At 45.7% G+C, this 15,990-nt stretch overlaps 1 protein-coding gene across 3 annotated transcripts in view; it reads right to left on the bottom strand.

Moving 5' to 3' along the window:
• Window positions 1-15,273, bottom strand: part of ipo8 (importin 8) — a gene marked incomplete at its 3' end in the record, with an annotated part of 33,032 nt that extends 17,759 nt beyond the window's left edge. For all 3 annotated transcript variants that reach the window (XM_080492518.1, XM_080492519.1, XM_080492517.1), the window contains exons 1-9: window positions 15,069-15,273; window positions 12,176-12,257; window positions 11,700-11,856; window positions 11,032-11,190; window positions 10,796-10,952; window positions 5,750-5,839; window positions 4,710-4,804; window positions 4,541-4,625; window positions 3,115-3,249 (exon numbers count right to left, since the gene is read on the bottom strand). In XM_080492518.1, the coding sequence (XP_080348644.1) occupies window positions 3,115-3,249; window positions 4,541-4,625; window positions 4,710-4,804; window positions 5,750-5,839; window positions 10,796-10,952; window positions 11,032-11,190; window positions 11,700-11,856; window positions 12,176-12,257; window positions 15,069-15,152 (1,044 nt within the window). In that variant the 5' untranslated portion in view covers window positions 15,153-15,273. The remainder of the gene's footprint in view (window positions 1-3,114; window positions 3,250-4,540; window positions 4,626-4,709; window positions 4,805-5,749; window positions 5,840-10,795; window positions 10,953-11,031; window positions 11,191-11,699; window positions 11,857-12,175; window positions 12,258-15,068) is intronic.
• Window positions 15,274-15,990: the final 717 nt, after the last annotated feature.

Below are 15,990 nucleotides of genomic sequence, written 5' to 3'. Positions count from 1 at the left end.
TATTGCCCCATATAGAGCGGAGTGTTATAAAGCACGGAGAGCTGTGAAGATGGCTAAGCGGAGGTATGGGAACAAAGTAGAGCTCCAGTTAGCGGACCAGGACAGCAGACGTGTGTGGCAAGGTCTACGGTCTATTACAGACTATAAAGGGCCGGCTCATAAACCGGTTGTTGCAAACTAAAAGCTTGTGAAAGATTTAAATATATTCTTCATGTGGTTCGAGGCAAACAACGTAAGTGAGACAAGCCTTGGGGGGGGCGACGAGGGAGGACGCGCCACTCTCACTGACCAGGACGTGAGGGGGACTCTACTGCGGGTTGACGGGAGGAAGGCACCGGGACCGGACTGTATTCCAGGTCGGTTGTTAAAATCATGCGCTTATCAGCTAACCCCAGTGCTTACCTCTATATTTAACTGGTCGCGAGAAATGTGCACGGTACCTGCATGTTTTAAAAAATCAACCATCATTCCCACTCCAAAGTTAAAGCATCCCACATGCCCAAATGACTACCACCCGGTGGCTTTAACAGCAATTATAATGAAATGCTTTGACAGAATGGTTAAAACTATTATCTGCTCCTGTCTTCCTGATTCAATTAGATCCCCTTCAATTTGCTTATCGATCAAATAGAATCAGAGATGATGCCATCTCTCACGTCATGCACTCCGCTCTCTCACACCTTGACAGGGGGAAGGGGGGATATGTCTACCTGTTGTTTGTGGATTACAGCTCAGCATTCAATACGATCGCCTCACTGAGGCAAACCGGGAAACTACCGGGGCTGAACGCTGCTCTTTGCTCTTGGATCCAGGATTTTTTGACCAACAGGCCTCAAGTGGTGAAACTAGGTGCACATATCTCCAGCAGCAGGACCCTGAACATCGGAGCCCCCCAAGGATGTGTCCTGAGCCCCCTCCTGTTCAGCCTTTACACACAGGACTGCACAGCCACACACACTAACAACTCCATCATGAAATGTGCCGATGACACAGTGGGGGTGGGGTGCATTACCAATAACAATGAGGCTATTATGAAGAGGTGGTTCTGCTGGCAAACTGCTGTAAAGAGAACAACTGGGTCATCAACATCTCCAGAACTAAGGACATGGTGGTGGATAGAGACGGGGGACGCACCATCAGACTCCCTTCAACATCTATGGAGACACGGTGGAGAGGGTTGACTCTATAAATATCTGGGAGTGAACATCACTGAGGACATGAAATGGGACCAGCACATCACCTGGGTGGTAAAGAAGTCCAGGCAGTGGCTGGACCAGCTCAGGAAATGTCCCAACCAGACAGCAGAAGAACTTCTACTGGGCCACAGTGGAGTCAGTGCTCTCTGGCTGTCTGACAGTGTGGGACAAGAAGACACTCAGGAGGGTGGTGCGCTGTGCTGAGCGTATCACAAGGACAACACTGCTTCAGCCCGAGGAGCTCTACAAGAAGGGCTGTGTGGACATTATGGTGGACACTCAACCCCCCCCCCCCCTCATGAGCTGTTCCAGTGGCTCCCCTCTGAAGGAGGCGGCGCTCTCTCAGGGCAGGAACTGAGAGACTAAATAGGAGCTTCTTCCACCAGGCTTTACGCCTCATGAACACTTTAACTGTAGCTATTGTTGTTCTGCTTTTTTCTTTTTGAGAGCTCAAACTAACCAGCTAAAGATAGGGGCATTGGTGTCTAGTCATTACACGACATGTTAGTGACTGTGTTGTTAACATTGTACGCGACAAATAAATCATCTAATCTAATCTAATCTAAAGGCAGGCTCAAAACCCACTTTTTTAATTAAGTGTTTAATTAGTTGACTATTTTGCTTACTTGTTATTTTTATTCTTTTATTTTCTAATATAGTCAATGTTTTAGCTTAATCTTATATTTCATTTATGAATTCATTTTATAAGCTCTTATTTATTAATCTTTATTGGTCGATTATACTTCATTATTACTTTCATTTATTGATTCACTTTATTACCTTTTATTTATTTTACCCCAGTGGCTCCGCATCGGGAGTTGAGTCTGTTCTCTCTGCGGGGGGCATAGTCCTGGGGACCATTCTGGCCATGGCGGTGGAGCTCAGCACTGTGGTTCACTGACCGTGGTGTGGGCTCCTGGCCAGGTGGGTCAGGGCTGTCCGCTGTGGAGGGGCCCCCCATAGCTTTAGGCTGTGGCTCATCTAGATGTGGACGGCCCCCTAGGATGATGTTTTCTCTCCTAGATCATCAGTGCCCGGCCATTTCTTTTACATCAGTTTTTATAGTTTGTTACGGGCAGTTGGGTTGGGTGTGTGTGTGTGTGTGTGTGTGTGTGTGTGTGTGTGTGTGTGTGTGCGTTCATGCACATTTCTATTTTTTTCTTCTTCTTTTTTAATTTATGTGAAGCACTTTGTGTTACAATTGTCTGTGTATGAAAAGTGCTCTATAAATAAAGTTGGATTTGATTTGTTTTGATTTGAAGACTGTGAAACGGGATAAGTAAAAACTTAGATAAAAATAAAAGTCGTAAAGGTGCCAGAACCGGTACGAAAGCAACCAACTTCATCAGCACCATCCAATTCCTTGCATTAAAAAATGGAGCAAATGAAACCGCTTCAGGACCGGGCCCTGTTGGGGCATTAGGACCTTCTGACTAGATTCACATTTTAGAACCTGCAGCTCTACATACTCATTTCTAATCAGCAGCCAAATTCAGGAAGAGAAACATCTTGTACATTTCCGTAACATCGGGAGACGAACCTGCTTGGTTCTTAGATTGTAAGAAAGCCTGAGTCGAATCTCAGGATCTCATTAAGTGTCTCTACCTCTGGAAACTTCCCTGGGAAGCAGAGTATGTTGAAGGAATTCACTGGCCTCACATGCAAAGACAAAGAAATGTTGGGCTACCTTCATATATTCAATACTTTTCTTTCTTAAGGTGAAGCAACTTATGAGTTTGTACTAAAGAACAAATGGCTGATATAATTTGGATGTGACAGGTTGGTATATTTCAGGTTCAAGGTTTTGTCCAAGGCTCCAGAGGACAATAGATGGAAGTTGGGAGCATGGCGAGGATTTTAATATTTCAGTAGACTTGACAGTTCAAATCACTTGTATAAAGGTATGAATCTTTCTAACCTGCATGTGCGGCTTCATCTGTTTCCAGGTCAGTGAGTGAGACAGGGCCTGGTTGAGGTAGTTGAGGCACTGCTGCAGTACACGAGGCGTGACGTAGTGCTTCTGCCGGTGTTGGTCCACCACCTTCAGAAGGACCTGGAGAGAACAGAGGAACCCAGAGCCCACTAGGGGTCAGAACACTTCCTGTAACTTCTGTTGCTGTGCTGTCTGTCACTCTGCTGATTCAAGTCAGGATCAGCAAGACCTCAACGAAAAAGCAGAGTGTGTAACTCCTTTCATCCATTTCAGCCAGTTTAAGACCTATTGTTAAATCTCACATAATTATTATACACATGTAGTTTATCAAACTCAGAAACGAGGTCAGATAGATTTATAGAAATACTTTATTATGTGTCGAGGTTTGGATTTACAGTCTAAAAATCACATGATGTGGTTTAAAGCATGACACAAAAAATATTCTCTGACAGAATCAGAATTCAGTCTTTTAAAACCTTTCTGAAAGCCTTGTCGTCGCATTTAGCTTAAATGCTTCTCAAAACAAATCCAACACTCATGAGTCAAGTGGAGAACCGGATGAGGTGACGGAGATAAAGGCTGTGAAGGAGATTGCGTCCACCAGGTTATTTGTGTAGTCACCAGAACTAACTTCCTGTGCAGTGTTTGAGCAGGGAGGGTCTGAGCAGGCTAATGAGAAACTTGATCTGACTGATCCTGCATCTTGGCCAAATAAAGTGACCAACACAGTGTTGACATCAGACGTGCAAAAGAATTCCCAGGAGATGCAGAGGGCAGGAATTCACCCATCATTTAATGGACGGGAACAAATCAATAGGGACCGGATAATATATAGCAGCTCAGAAAAGTCCTTATTTTGTATACCATGATAATCTTCTACTGCGAAGTAGAGGAAAACTCAACTAGAACACGAAATTCTACAGATGGGATGAAAAAGATCAGCTCATGACACCTGATGTTAATCTAAACATCCCAGCAGCAGCATAAAATGCAACGGTATATATCATTTTTTTTCCTGGGAGAGGAGAGGAGAGGAGAGGAGAGGAGAGGAGAGGAGAGGAGAGGAGAGGAGAGGGTCCGGGGGGCTTTATCTGTGTACTCCACCGACCCTCACATTCTTGGTCAGTCATGCACTGAGAGACTCTCTCTCCTTTATAGAAGAAATGAATTGGTCTCAACACCACAAAAGAAAAACGTCCATAACAGGAGCGACACATCCGACTGGGACAACCAGAATGTAATCACAGTTTGAATCCGTCTCTACTGAAGGTGAACGGACCCGTGCCTCAGTGGAAGGGTTTCAATGATAAGAAAAGCGAACATACAGGATGAATATACAGACCAGGGCCGTTAATGATGAAGTGACATGACATGAATGCCAGACTGTACCATACTACAATTTTCCTCTTACCTGCTGAATTCCCACTGCGTATGTCTTGAGGAAAAAGTCTGCAAACTCATAGTACTCCTTTGTCACGTTGCCAGGGCTTCCATACCTGAAACGCATCATTGAAAATTTCAAGACCAGGGCTGGCGATGTCCGCCTGACAAGTCCAAATCTGCAAACCATTGAGGCTCACCGCTCAAAGAGCCTGGTAATGATCCGAAGAGCCCACTTCTTACACTTCCACCAGGCCAGCTCCGGACGGTCGTCTTCATCCACCTCCAAAGTCTCCTAGCAAACCAACAGTCAGTCACACAAGCCCCCCTCTAACAGGACCCCATTCAGGTCTGGGACCAAGGGACAGTCTCGGACCAGGGAATGGTTTGACGCTGATCAGGATTGCGCATGTCTGAGTAAGTTAACCAGGCAACAGAGAGATATCCCGGTTTGTTCATCACGGGTTGTAGTATAGACCCCAGCTGGAGCACAGCTACACGTTTCTTTAAAGATAAACTCCAGCTGGAGCACAGCTACACGTTTCTTTAAAGATAAACTCCAGCTGGAGCACAGTTACACGTTTCTTTAAAGATAAACTCCAGCTGGAGCACAGCTACACGTTTCTTTAAAGATAAACTCCAGCTGGAGCACAGCTACACGTTTCTTTAAAGATAAACTCCAGCTGGAGCACAGCTACACGTTTCTTTAAAGATAAACTCCAGCTGGAGCACAGCTACACGTTTCTTTAAAGATAAACTCCAGCTGGAGCACAGCTACACGTTTCTTTAAAGATAAACTCCAGCTGGAGCACAGCTACATTTTCTTCAAAGTTCTTCAAGTGGGCTCATTAGTTGGGTTAGAACATCGTTTAGAGCCAGTATCCAGTTCCTGGAATGTTCTTTCCGCTTCTATTGTTTGATGGTCTAAAGCAGAGGTTTTGCCCCGGGTCCACGTCTCAGAGGAGGACCAGACCCGGGTCCAGGACTCGGAGGTAGACCACAAGTTGTAACATGGTGACGTGTAAAACTTAATACTAAGAATGAATGTCAGCATTTAAGAAATAATGACACTTTAGGTCGCAAAGCTCCGAACTTCAAGGTTTAAGATCAGAGTCCATCAAGTGGCACTGATGACTGAATGATGGAGGGCAACGCCACATTCAGGTCGTGCGTGCGTGCGTGCGTGCGTGCGTGCGTGCGTGCGTGCGTGCGTGCGTGCGTGCGTGCGTGCGTGTCTTACAGCTGGAACATCTCGATCCATTATGGCTCGCAGAACTTCCATCCACTGCGTCATCACTGCGTTGTTGATCAGCTGCAGCGGTAGTGAGTACTGTGGGGATCAATACAGGTAATAATCAGTTATTTGGGTGAGACAATGACGTGTTGCACAAGTCCTCAAAACAATTTGCTTACTCTTGTAAATGAAAACTAAACGGCTCACACTGACGTTGCCTGTGAAACTTAAGTTATATGCGCACTGATAACATGAAGTCCGCATGGAAAGACAGTGGTCTCATCAGCCAATCAAGAGGCGGAAACTCACGTCTGATGTTCACATGGTGAAGGTGAGGTGCTGAAGTTTAAACTAGGGAAGCACCGATCCACCTTTTTTCGCTTCCGATCCGATCCAGATACCTAAATGTGGATATCTGCCGATACCGATACTATTCTGATACCAGAGCTGTTTTTTTTTAAATATTATCATTATCATTATTGTTGATTTTATATGAGGCTGTAATAAACTCCTCTCTACAGTAAAGTATGAAATGTACTAATGTATACATGTATTCTCTCTAAAGACAACTTGAGGTTAGTATCAGGACAGAAAAGGAAGCAGTACAAAGTATTTTAGTTCCATGTGGACAATGTGGGGGTCTGCGTGACGTCATCATCTCATAATAAACTAGTTCTATCTTTAAAAGCTCAGAATCATTTTAATAATCCCTGGGGAAATTATTTAGCAACGCAGCACAAACAGCAGTGCTTCCAGCTGTAACGCAGCACAAATTGGTTTTCACTTAGTTTTGCGTGGAGCAGGTTGATGGAGGTCTGAATTGCCTGCTGGGTGGCTTTTCTTTGTTTTGATGCCGCTGTCAGTGCTGTTCTCCTCAGCAAGGTGGAGTTTTAAAACGGTGACGTCTCGCTGCAGAGCGGCCACCTCACTGTACAACGGCTTTGGAAACATTGCCTGTTGCTGTTGCTCTGCGGTGTTTTGAGCGTAACATACAGCCAAACAACGGACATGTTGTCATGAAAAGTTGGATCGCACAGTGCTACTACGCTAGCCTGCTCGCTGGCTGCAAACTGTGGAAACCTAACCCTAACCCACTTTACGCCCACCCGCCACTGTAACACCATGGTGAAATTTGCGGACAATACCACGGTGGTGGGACTGATCTCGAGAAGGGATGAGACCACCTACAGGGACGAGGTGAAGCAGCCGACTGGTTGGTGTGACGACAACAATCTCCTGCTAAACACCTCCAAAACCAAGCAGGTCATCATGGATTTCAGGAGGAAAAAGGGGGACAAAATGCCTCTGAACTGGATTGTGGAGGACGAGGAGGACCTGACCTGGACCTGAACACCACCACCTCAAGAAGCCCCAGCAGAGACTGCACGTCTTGAGGGTTTTGAGGAAGAACAGCATCCCACAGAGCCTGCTGGTGTCCTACCAGTATACTATCCAGAGCATCCAAACATACTGCATTAGTGTGTGGTACAGCAGCTTCACAGCTGCACAGAGGAAAGCCCATCAGAGGCTCATTACAATGGATCAAAAAATTGTCGGCTGCCCTCTCCAAACACTAGAACTGCTCAGTCCCGCTACTGCAACAAAGCCCACAATATCCTCATGGACAGCTCACACCCTGGACACTCCCTGTTTGAATTGCTGCCATCAGGGAAATGCTCCAGGGCAATAAAAACAAGAACAAGCAGATCAAAAGACAGGTTTTGCCCCAATGCAGTCACTTTACCTAACACAACAAAAAGCAAATAATGTGCAATATATCGTTAAAGGGACCAATGCAATGGAATGTACTTTTGTGCAGTGGCGCCGGCAGGATTCCATTTCATAGAACGCATAGTGCTGCGGTGCGTTCAAAGACCTCTTGGAAATGTCTTACTTGAAAATTGTTTTGACAATAAATCTGCAACCAAATCTCTATCTTCTCCTTCAGCCATTGGAGGTTGACAAAACCGCTATTATATCAACACAACTATATTTTTGTTCGTGCAGCTCACTCCAGATGCAGTCAGCTCGCGCTGGAGAGTGAACTCTCTGACGATCCAATCAGAGGGCTTGAATATGCTGACGTCACGCTAGGCCTGCTAGAAGGCCCTGCGTCGGCAAAATCAAAATCTGATTGGTTGAAGCAGCAGCGTGACCAACACTTGATTTACACTGCAGACGCCTGCAGAATTGAAAGTGAAGAGTTAGGGTTAGGAATTAGTTGGAATTAGTTGGAATTATTTAAGAAGTATTCATGGACAAAATATAATATAACATAAGCCTGTTATTCAGATATTTCTTAGGCCTGCAGAGAAGTCCTTGCAGGCCTTGACGGCCGACCACTGCCTTTAACATATTTGTTTTTTCACACCTTAAAAAAAGAATTGTACACACGGTGCATACAGGATTCCGACTGGCGGCGTCACTGCTCTAGTGTGTGTTTGACTGTTGAGTATCTGTTTGTTTTTATCCCTCTATTTTTTTATTTTAACGTTTTTTATTTATACTTTTATTAATTTTATGATGCCCAGATAGGTTGACCCTTATTAATCTTGTACTGGTGACAATGATAATAAAGTTTCTATTCTATTCTGGATTACACCAACATATCTGCGGGTCTCAGTTGTGCAGCCATATAATCTTTTAGTCATGGGAGCGTGACTATGGAGCTAGATCCAGGTCAAAAGGTTTGTTCATTTGAAAAAAAAAACGTGATTGACAAAACCTATTTTGAAGCTGAATGTTGAAAGGACCCCATGCCAGAAGAGGGCCGAAAGTTAGAACCTGACGAAAACGATCTGAAAGTGAAAAAAAAGTTTTGAAAGTGAAACAAAAATGTGAAACTTGAAAACAGGATTTGACTGTGAAAAAAATAAGATAAATAATATCTAAATTATAATAAATAATAAAGCTGCAACTGAAAAAAATAACACCTACATTTCAAAAAATATATTTAAGTGAAAAATGAAAATAAAGGATTTCACCAGGCTATGGTCTGACAGGTCCATAATTCTGATGCTGCAGTCACCAACCCGGTGAAAATCCTTCCAAAAGACCAACAAATAATCAATCCTTGAATATACCGAATGTGGATTACAGAAGTATGTATAGCAGGAGTTCTCAATGCTGGGCCTTCTGGGCCGGGGGTCCAGCAAGTTTTAGCCCATTTTCCTACACAGCCATAGCCTCGCTTGCCCAACCTGAAGTCCGGTATTTCAAGGATTTAAGTTTTTAGGTCACATGTATGTCCATTAACAACACATAAAAGAGCAATAATGATTTTCCTAATGAAATCTGGAGATGCCTCCTAAAAGACATGATACATATTTCCCTGGTCAGCCACATCATCGCAGCATCTATAATAAACAGTCCTGACTTCTATCTCCATTTGTCTTCCTTGACTGTGACTTACAATCATCCATCAATTCTCCAGTGTGTAAAATCTTTTAATGTTTTGGAAGATTCCACAAGTTTTCTTCAATTACAAATTTACCAGCAAATATAACAAACAGAACAAAGAACTAAAGAGGTAGCTGTAACCAATACAAATGTGTCAGACACCATATCACAATCTTTAAATGATGGCACACCAACAGCACTGTCTTTTTTTCCTTTACCATAGATTTAAATAACTCAGCAAACATGTAAGCACACTTATATGTCTATACAATTGCAATGTAATAATTGCATGCTGAAGAGTTTTTATTGACATCCTGCAGCCCTGAGGCTGCTCAGAGGTGTGGTGACATGAAGCTGCATGGTGTGGGCTGGCCACAGCTGCTGGTATATGGTGAGGGGGCCGGGCATCTGGGGCTATTGTCAGGGTTGTGGGCATCCAATATGCAGCAGAAGAGTGGTTTTGGGGAGACAATGTTTTTGAAAGGATTCCAATCATTTGCATTAAAATGCGATTTCTGGCCAGCAGTTGTTCGTTCATAGCTCCTCGGCTGCTCGCTAAATCCTTCTAAACTCCTCAAAGGAAGCTTTAATCTCCTCATGCTGCTTTTGTTCAGCTACCTCCAGGTCCCTCATCTATTGCTCATAATTTTGGAGGAAACAGTCCAAGCGAGCGGTCTGCATTAAACTCTTTCTCAGCTGGGCACCAGGAAATTCCAGCCTGGGGGAGGAGTGTCTGAGGTTCCTGGAGCTTGTTCCAGTGTCCTCTTCCCCACAGCCTTGATCCCCTGCAAGCACAGTCTGTTAGTATGAACACCTTATTGTTGTTATGTTAAAGTCATACACGTGTTGTATGTAACTAAAAACCAACTATTAGAAACATGTCATGAAACATGAAGGCATCATCAGCAGTCAGAGTAAACACCTTTATAGCACAATTTGTATCCCCTCCCCCCACCACCAACACTCTACACACTCAACGCATTAGAAAAGTTTGTAACATCAAACACACTTACCACTGTTGACGCCGTGCGACTCCAGGTTACTGGGGCACCCGTACAGATCAACCGGCTGTTTGTGTCGAGGTCTGAAGGACTTCCACGGAAGCCCCAATGTGCGTAGGGCTGCTGGTCAGTCTTGTGCTGAGAACCCCTTCCAGGTCAATGTACCACACTAACTTCCTCTTTTCCTCTCCCGAGCTACCACTCCTGCAGAGTGAGTCACGGACCTTGATGTATTGCTGTCTGAGTTGTTTTTACATTGATGTAGCACCGATCCGCACAACCGTTGGAATCCCTGTGCCACCATCTTCTCGCTGAATAGTTTGAACACAGCGACGTACAGTCTTCTGACCATAGATCGATCAGCGGCTGCACTGAGTGGCGCGGTTAGCTTAGTTTGTTTGCTACCTAAAATACATTGCGCTCCGCTCTGCATCACGTCGTCTCACCCCACACGCTGGAAAGTCCGCAGATGGCTGACTTGCATGAGAACACAGACCGATGTTGTCAAATAGACCAGAGTCCACTTGTTTGATCCGGATCAGAGCTCAGGGGAGTGTTCACACCAGCCCAAACAAAGCAGACTTTCCCAGAAAGTGAACTCTGGTCCGGAACGAACAGGGCATTGTGGACGTGCCCTAAGACACAGACTCACCTGTACGAGGGCATGGAAGATCTTGAGAATTTGCTTCTGGATGAGGACAGAGAAGATGGTGACATCTGCCAGCAGCTGGCCGATGAGCTGCTGAATCCTTGGAAGGAATATGTGCATGGCTGCCAGCAGAGGCTCCCTTTCATCTGCCTTCCTGTATCTGAAACAAAGAAAGTTCAGACCAGTTGCCCAGGACCTGGTCTTCCTGGAGTCATGCAGGACGGCAGCAGGTTACTTACTCGTAGGTTTTGACCAGCTGGTACAGAGCGAGCAGGCTGCCGTACCAGCTGCCGCTGTTCTGAGACTGCAAGTACAGGCTCAGCTTGTCCACGATGGCAGTCCACCGGCCGGGGAAGTCGTGCTTGATGATGGCTCGCAGACACATGGTCAGCTGGGCGCTACAACAACAACAATCACATCAGACACAGCAAATCAAACTGTATTTATACAGCACTTTTCATATAAGGTTGTAGCACAAAGTGTTTCATATACTATAAAAACACACACACACACACACACACACACGATCAGCTGGGCACAACAACAACAATCCTGTAGGATATTACTGAAGGAGCAGTTTTTCTCTGAGATTATGAAGAATTCAAACACATCCAGCAGCTAGAAGCAACACTGCTGCTGCATCCAAAGCCAGAACCTTCCTGACTTGTTAATGCGGAACATCAAACACAAGGTCAGCTGGGCACAAAAACAAGAACTTTATAACCTTAGAACATTATTGTTCTAATCAAGATACAATATTACTACATTATAATCGATGATGTTTATGTTTATCGACGCAGAATTGTCCACATCGTAGAATCAATTAAAGTTAACACCTAGTGTGTGTGTGTGTGTGTGTGTGTGTGTGTGTGTGTGTGTGTGTGTGTGTGTGTGTGTGTGTGTGTACCGTATGGACTCTGGACAGCGAATGATGCCCTCCACGATGTGATCTCTGATTTGCTGCCGATCGTTCTCGTGGATGTTGAAGGGAAAGACGACCTCGCCGACCGACGGCTCCCTGTCCTGCCAGTACTGACTAATCATGTTCTTCAGGTAGATGGCAGCTGTGAACACACACACACACACACACACACACACACACACACACACACACACACACACACACACACACACACACACACACACACACACACACACACACACACACACACACACACACACACACACACACACACACACACACACACACACACACACACACACACACACACACACACACACACACACACACACACACACACACACACACACACACACACAGGTTTAAACCCTTTCTAAGTGCTGGTTCTTGGTACACAGGACCAGTGCCAGTCTGTGGCTTCAGTCGTGACATATCACACAATCAGAAATCTCAGGTCTCACCTGCCTGGCGAACAGGGAACTCCACCTGCTCTGACACGATAATCTGCAGCAGGGTGGGGGCAAAGTTGATGATCTTGTAGGACTGAAACATACAAACAGAGCAACCACTTCATCAAAACCCAGTAACTAAAGTGAATGTAGAGTCTTCTAGAGGCTTTACTGTGATCAAAGTAAAACTAAGACCTGTTTGAAAGCTATAGAAGCTATTACACTCCAACCACCTGAAGAAAGATGTGTAACAGACCTGCTTAGATCCGGACTCCTCCAGACCTATGAAAGTCCCTTTCAAGCGAGGCTGGCTGGGACGGTACGACGAGGCAAAAGCTGCGATCCCACCGTGTTTGTGACGGTGTATTGTTGTATATGGACCCGGGTCCATTTTCATCCTTTCTTATGTCGTGTTTACATAGGTTACCATGGAAACAGCTGTAGAAGTGTTCTACCATTCTACACCCCCACCTCTGAATTCCATCTATATTGGTAAGATGTAGGGTTGTTCGGTATACCGGTACTGTATTGGTATTATGGTACTGACGCCTTTAAAACGATACTATACTGGACCCGGCAGGTTTTTTCCCCCCGTTGCCGCGGAGCGTCACTGTTGTAATTTTAACCGAGGAGAGTCGTCAGTCTCTCTCTGTGGGGGGGCGTCGGCGGGCTGCTCTTCTTTCTGACTTGTTTTACATGTTTTGGACAATCAAAAGTGTGGAAACAGCGCTCCGCCCTCTTTTCTTTTTTTCGCACTCCGGTTTCTTCGAGACAGGATGCGTGAGCGCGAGAACCGCAACTGAATAACCGCTTATAACCGCTAATACTCGACCTACACAACTTCAAAATAAAAGTCAAAATATCATATTTTCAAAACAATCTTCTCCCAACCGAGCTTGTACTTTGAAAAGAACACCGGATGAGCATGCGTAACTGACTCAAAGGACCCGTGGAAACTCCGTAAAAAGAAAGAGAGTGCATCACTGGGAGGGAGAGAGAGAGAGAGAGAGAGAGAGAGAGAGAGAGAGAGAGACTGCTGCTACATCCACAAGGCCGTAACTTGTAGAAACAGGTACTAGAAGTACTATATGAAGTATTTTGGCTTCAAAACAAAAGAGCACGGTGTTTCCATCAACACTGAAGCTCCACTGTGTAAACAGTGTTAGAGAACACGTCTGGTCCAGAGTGGAAACACTACTAACCTACTAACCTACTAACCTACTAACCTACTAACCTGCTAAACTCCTGAAGGACAAACACCCAGACCTGCAGAAGGAGTTCAAAGAACCACAGCTAATAACTTATACAGCCATGAAAAAATAGCTCTGGAAAAAAATGTAAGCTGTTAATATTATAAATATAATAAATAATATAAAAGAATATAATATGAAAATATTCAATTTTAGCCATTTAATCTTATAAAGATGACTGCATAGTAACATACCATTTAAAGAATTTGACTTTATTGAGAGGAAAGCCCCTTGAGATGCAACATCTCGTTTACAAGGGAGACCTAGAGACATCGGTCCAACTGAAGACAGGCTGGACCCAATGAAGTTTATGTCTTCTCTTTTTATTTGGAAAAGTATCGAAAGTATCGAAGTACATGGTGGTGTTGGTATCGTGACAAAACCAGTAAGATGTATTATTCGGTATAAATTGCAGCAAAAGTAAAGACACAAAATTATTATTATCTTATTATTTTAGAAAAGGAATACTACATTCATAAAGGTAAATTTAGATTAGATTAGATTAAGTCAGACTTTATTAATCCCACATTGGGAGATTCTGTAAGAAGATTTAGTAAGACACGGCCTTCATTTGAAAAGGAAACCAAACAATATATAACAAAAAAACTATTAGTGATTCAAACAATAATACGAATGCTGGAAAACTCTTATGTACTTTGATCGATAAGGTTTAAAAGAAACTGCCACTGGCTGATGGGTTCAGATCGGAGGCGGAACTCAGGCACAGAAGGGTGGAACGGTTCTATAGCCGTTTCTATGGTAACACGACGCTCCCCCACTAACTGCCCCTCTCTGGAGGTAAAGCCACAGTCTACACTTCCCCACTAACTGCCCCTCTCTGGGGAGTAAATCTGCGTTCTACACTCGTCCACTAACTGCCCCTCTCTGGAGGTAAAGCTGCAGTCTTCGCGCCCCCACTAACTGCCCCTCTCTGGGGGTAAATCCACACCCTCCACTCATCCACTAACTGCCCCTCTCTGGGGGTAAATCCACACCCTCCACTCATCCACTAACTGCCCCTCTCTGAGGGTAAATCCACACCCTCCACTCATCCACTAACTGCCCCTCTCTGGGGGTAAATCCACACCCTCCACTCATCCACTAACTGCCCCTCTCTGAGGGTAAAGCTGCAGTCTTCACGCCCCCACTAACTGCCCCTCTCTGGGGGTAAATCCACGGTCCACACTCTCCCACTAACTGCCCCTCTCTGTGGGGTGAATCCACACCCTCCACTCATCCACTAACTGCCCCTCTCTGTGGGGTGAATCCACACCCTCCACTCATCCACTAACTGCCCCTCTCTGTGGGGTGAATCCACACCCTCCACTCATCCACTAACTGCCCCTCTCTGGGGGTAAATCCACACCCTCCACTCATCCACTAACTGCCCCTCTCTGGGGGTAAATCCACACCCTCCACTCATCCACTAACTGCCCCTCTCTGAGGGTAAAGCTGCAGTCTTCACGCCCCCACTAACTGCCCCTCTCTGGGGGTAAATCCACGGTCCACACTCTCCCACTAACTGCCCCTCTCTGTGGGGTGAATCCACACCCTCCACTCATCCACTAACTGCCCCTCTCTGGGGGTAAATCCACACCCTCCACTCATCCACTAACTGCCCCTCTCTGGGGGTAAAACGAGAGTCGCTGTCCCACCTGGTTGAGTTCATTCTCCGCAGCGATCCTCAGGTTGGGGTCGATGGTCCCCTTCAGCGCCTGAACTATCCGGTTGGGATCCATCGGTGTTCGGACTCACATCAGCTCACCTCGAGTCTCCGTCTCACTTCGCTCTCAGCCTGGGAGAACAAACCTGGAACCGAGCGCAGTGAACCGTCCGCTGGAGGAAGTGAACCGCCCGCTGGAGGAAGTGAACTGTCCTGGAGGAAGTACAAAGTCCGCTGGAGGAAGTCCCCCCCCCCCGCCCAGGTGGCGCTCTAACACTGGGTAGCTTGACGAAGGTCCGAGAAAGACCGACAAGACCCGAGGAAGAACAACGAAGCCCGACAAGACCCGAAGAGGCCCGAGGAAGCCCGATAAGACCCGAAGAGGCCCGACAAAACCCGAGGAAGAACAACGAAGCCCGACAAGACCCGAAGAGGCCCGAGGGGAAATTGAGGTTGGACGGAGGCTCTGCAGCGTCCCTGCCGAGGTGCTCCGGTCCATAGACATCATAAAGAGTAGACGCTGCATGACCGCTGCTCCCTATTGGCGCTGGCGAGCGGTGGCACCGCCATCTTGGTCTGGTCATCCGCTCAGCTCAGTGTGATCTGTTTGACAGGAGCAATGAAGTGTCAGTGATTTTAATCAATCATTACTCACTAAATACTCAACTGATTTTCACGTGGTTTTCTTTCCTGCAAGCGTCAAACATGTAGATCTGACACTGGACACATGGGTTAGCGTATTTTAATGTTCATAGTGGGCTAAACAATAATAGAATCTTCTGATTTGTGATATATGATCGGTAAAACACACACACACACACACACACACACACACACACACACACACACACACACACACACACACACACACACACACACACACACACACACACAAACACACGATAGAGAACCAG

Source organism: Lipophrys pholis (assembly GCF_963383615.2).
Source record: "Lipophrys pholis genome assembly, chromosome: 22".
Classification (NCBI taxonomy): Eukaryota; Metazoa; Chordata; class Actinopteri; order Blenniiformes; family Blenniidae; genus Lipophrys; species Lipophrys pholis.
This window is presented reverse-complemented; position numbering and strand designations above follow the sequence as displayed.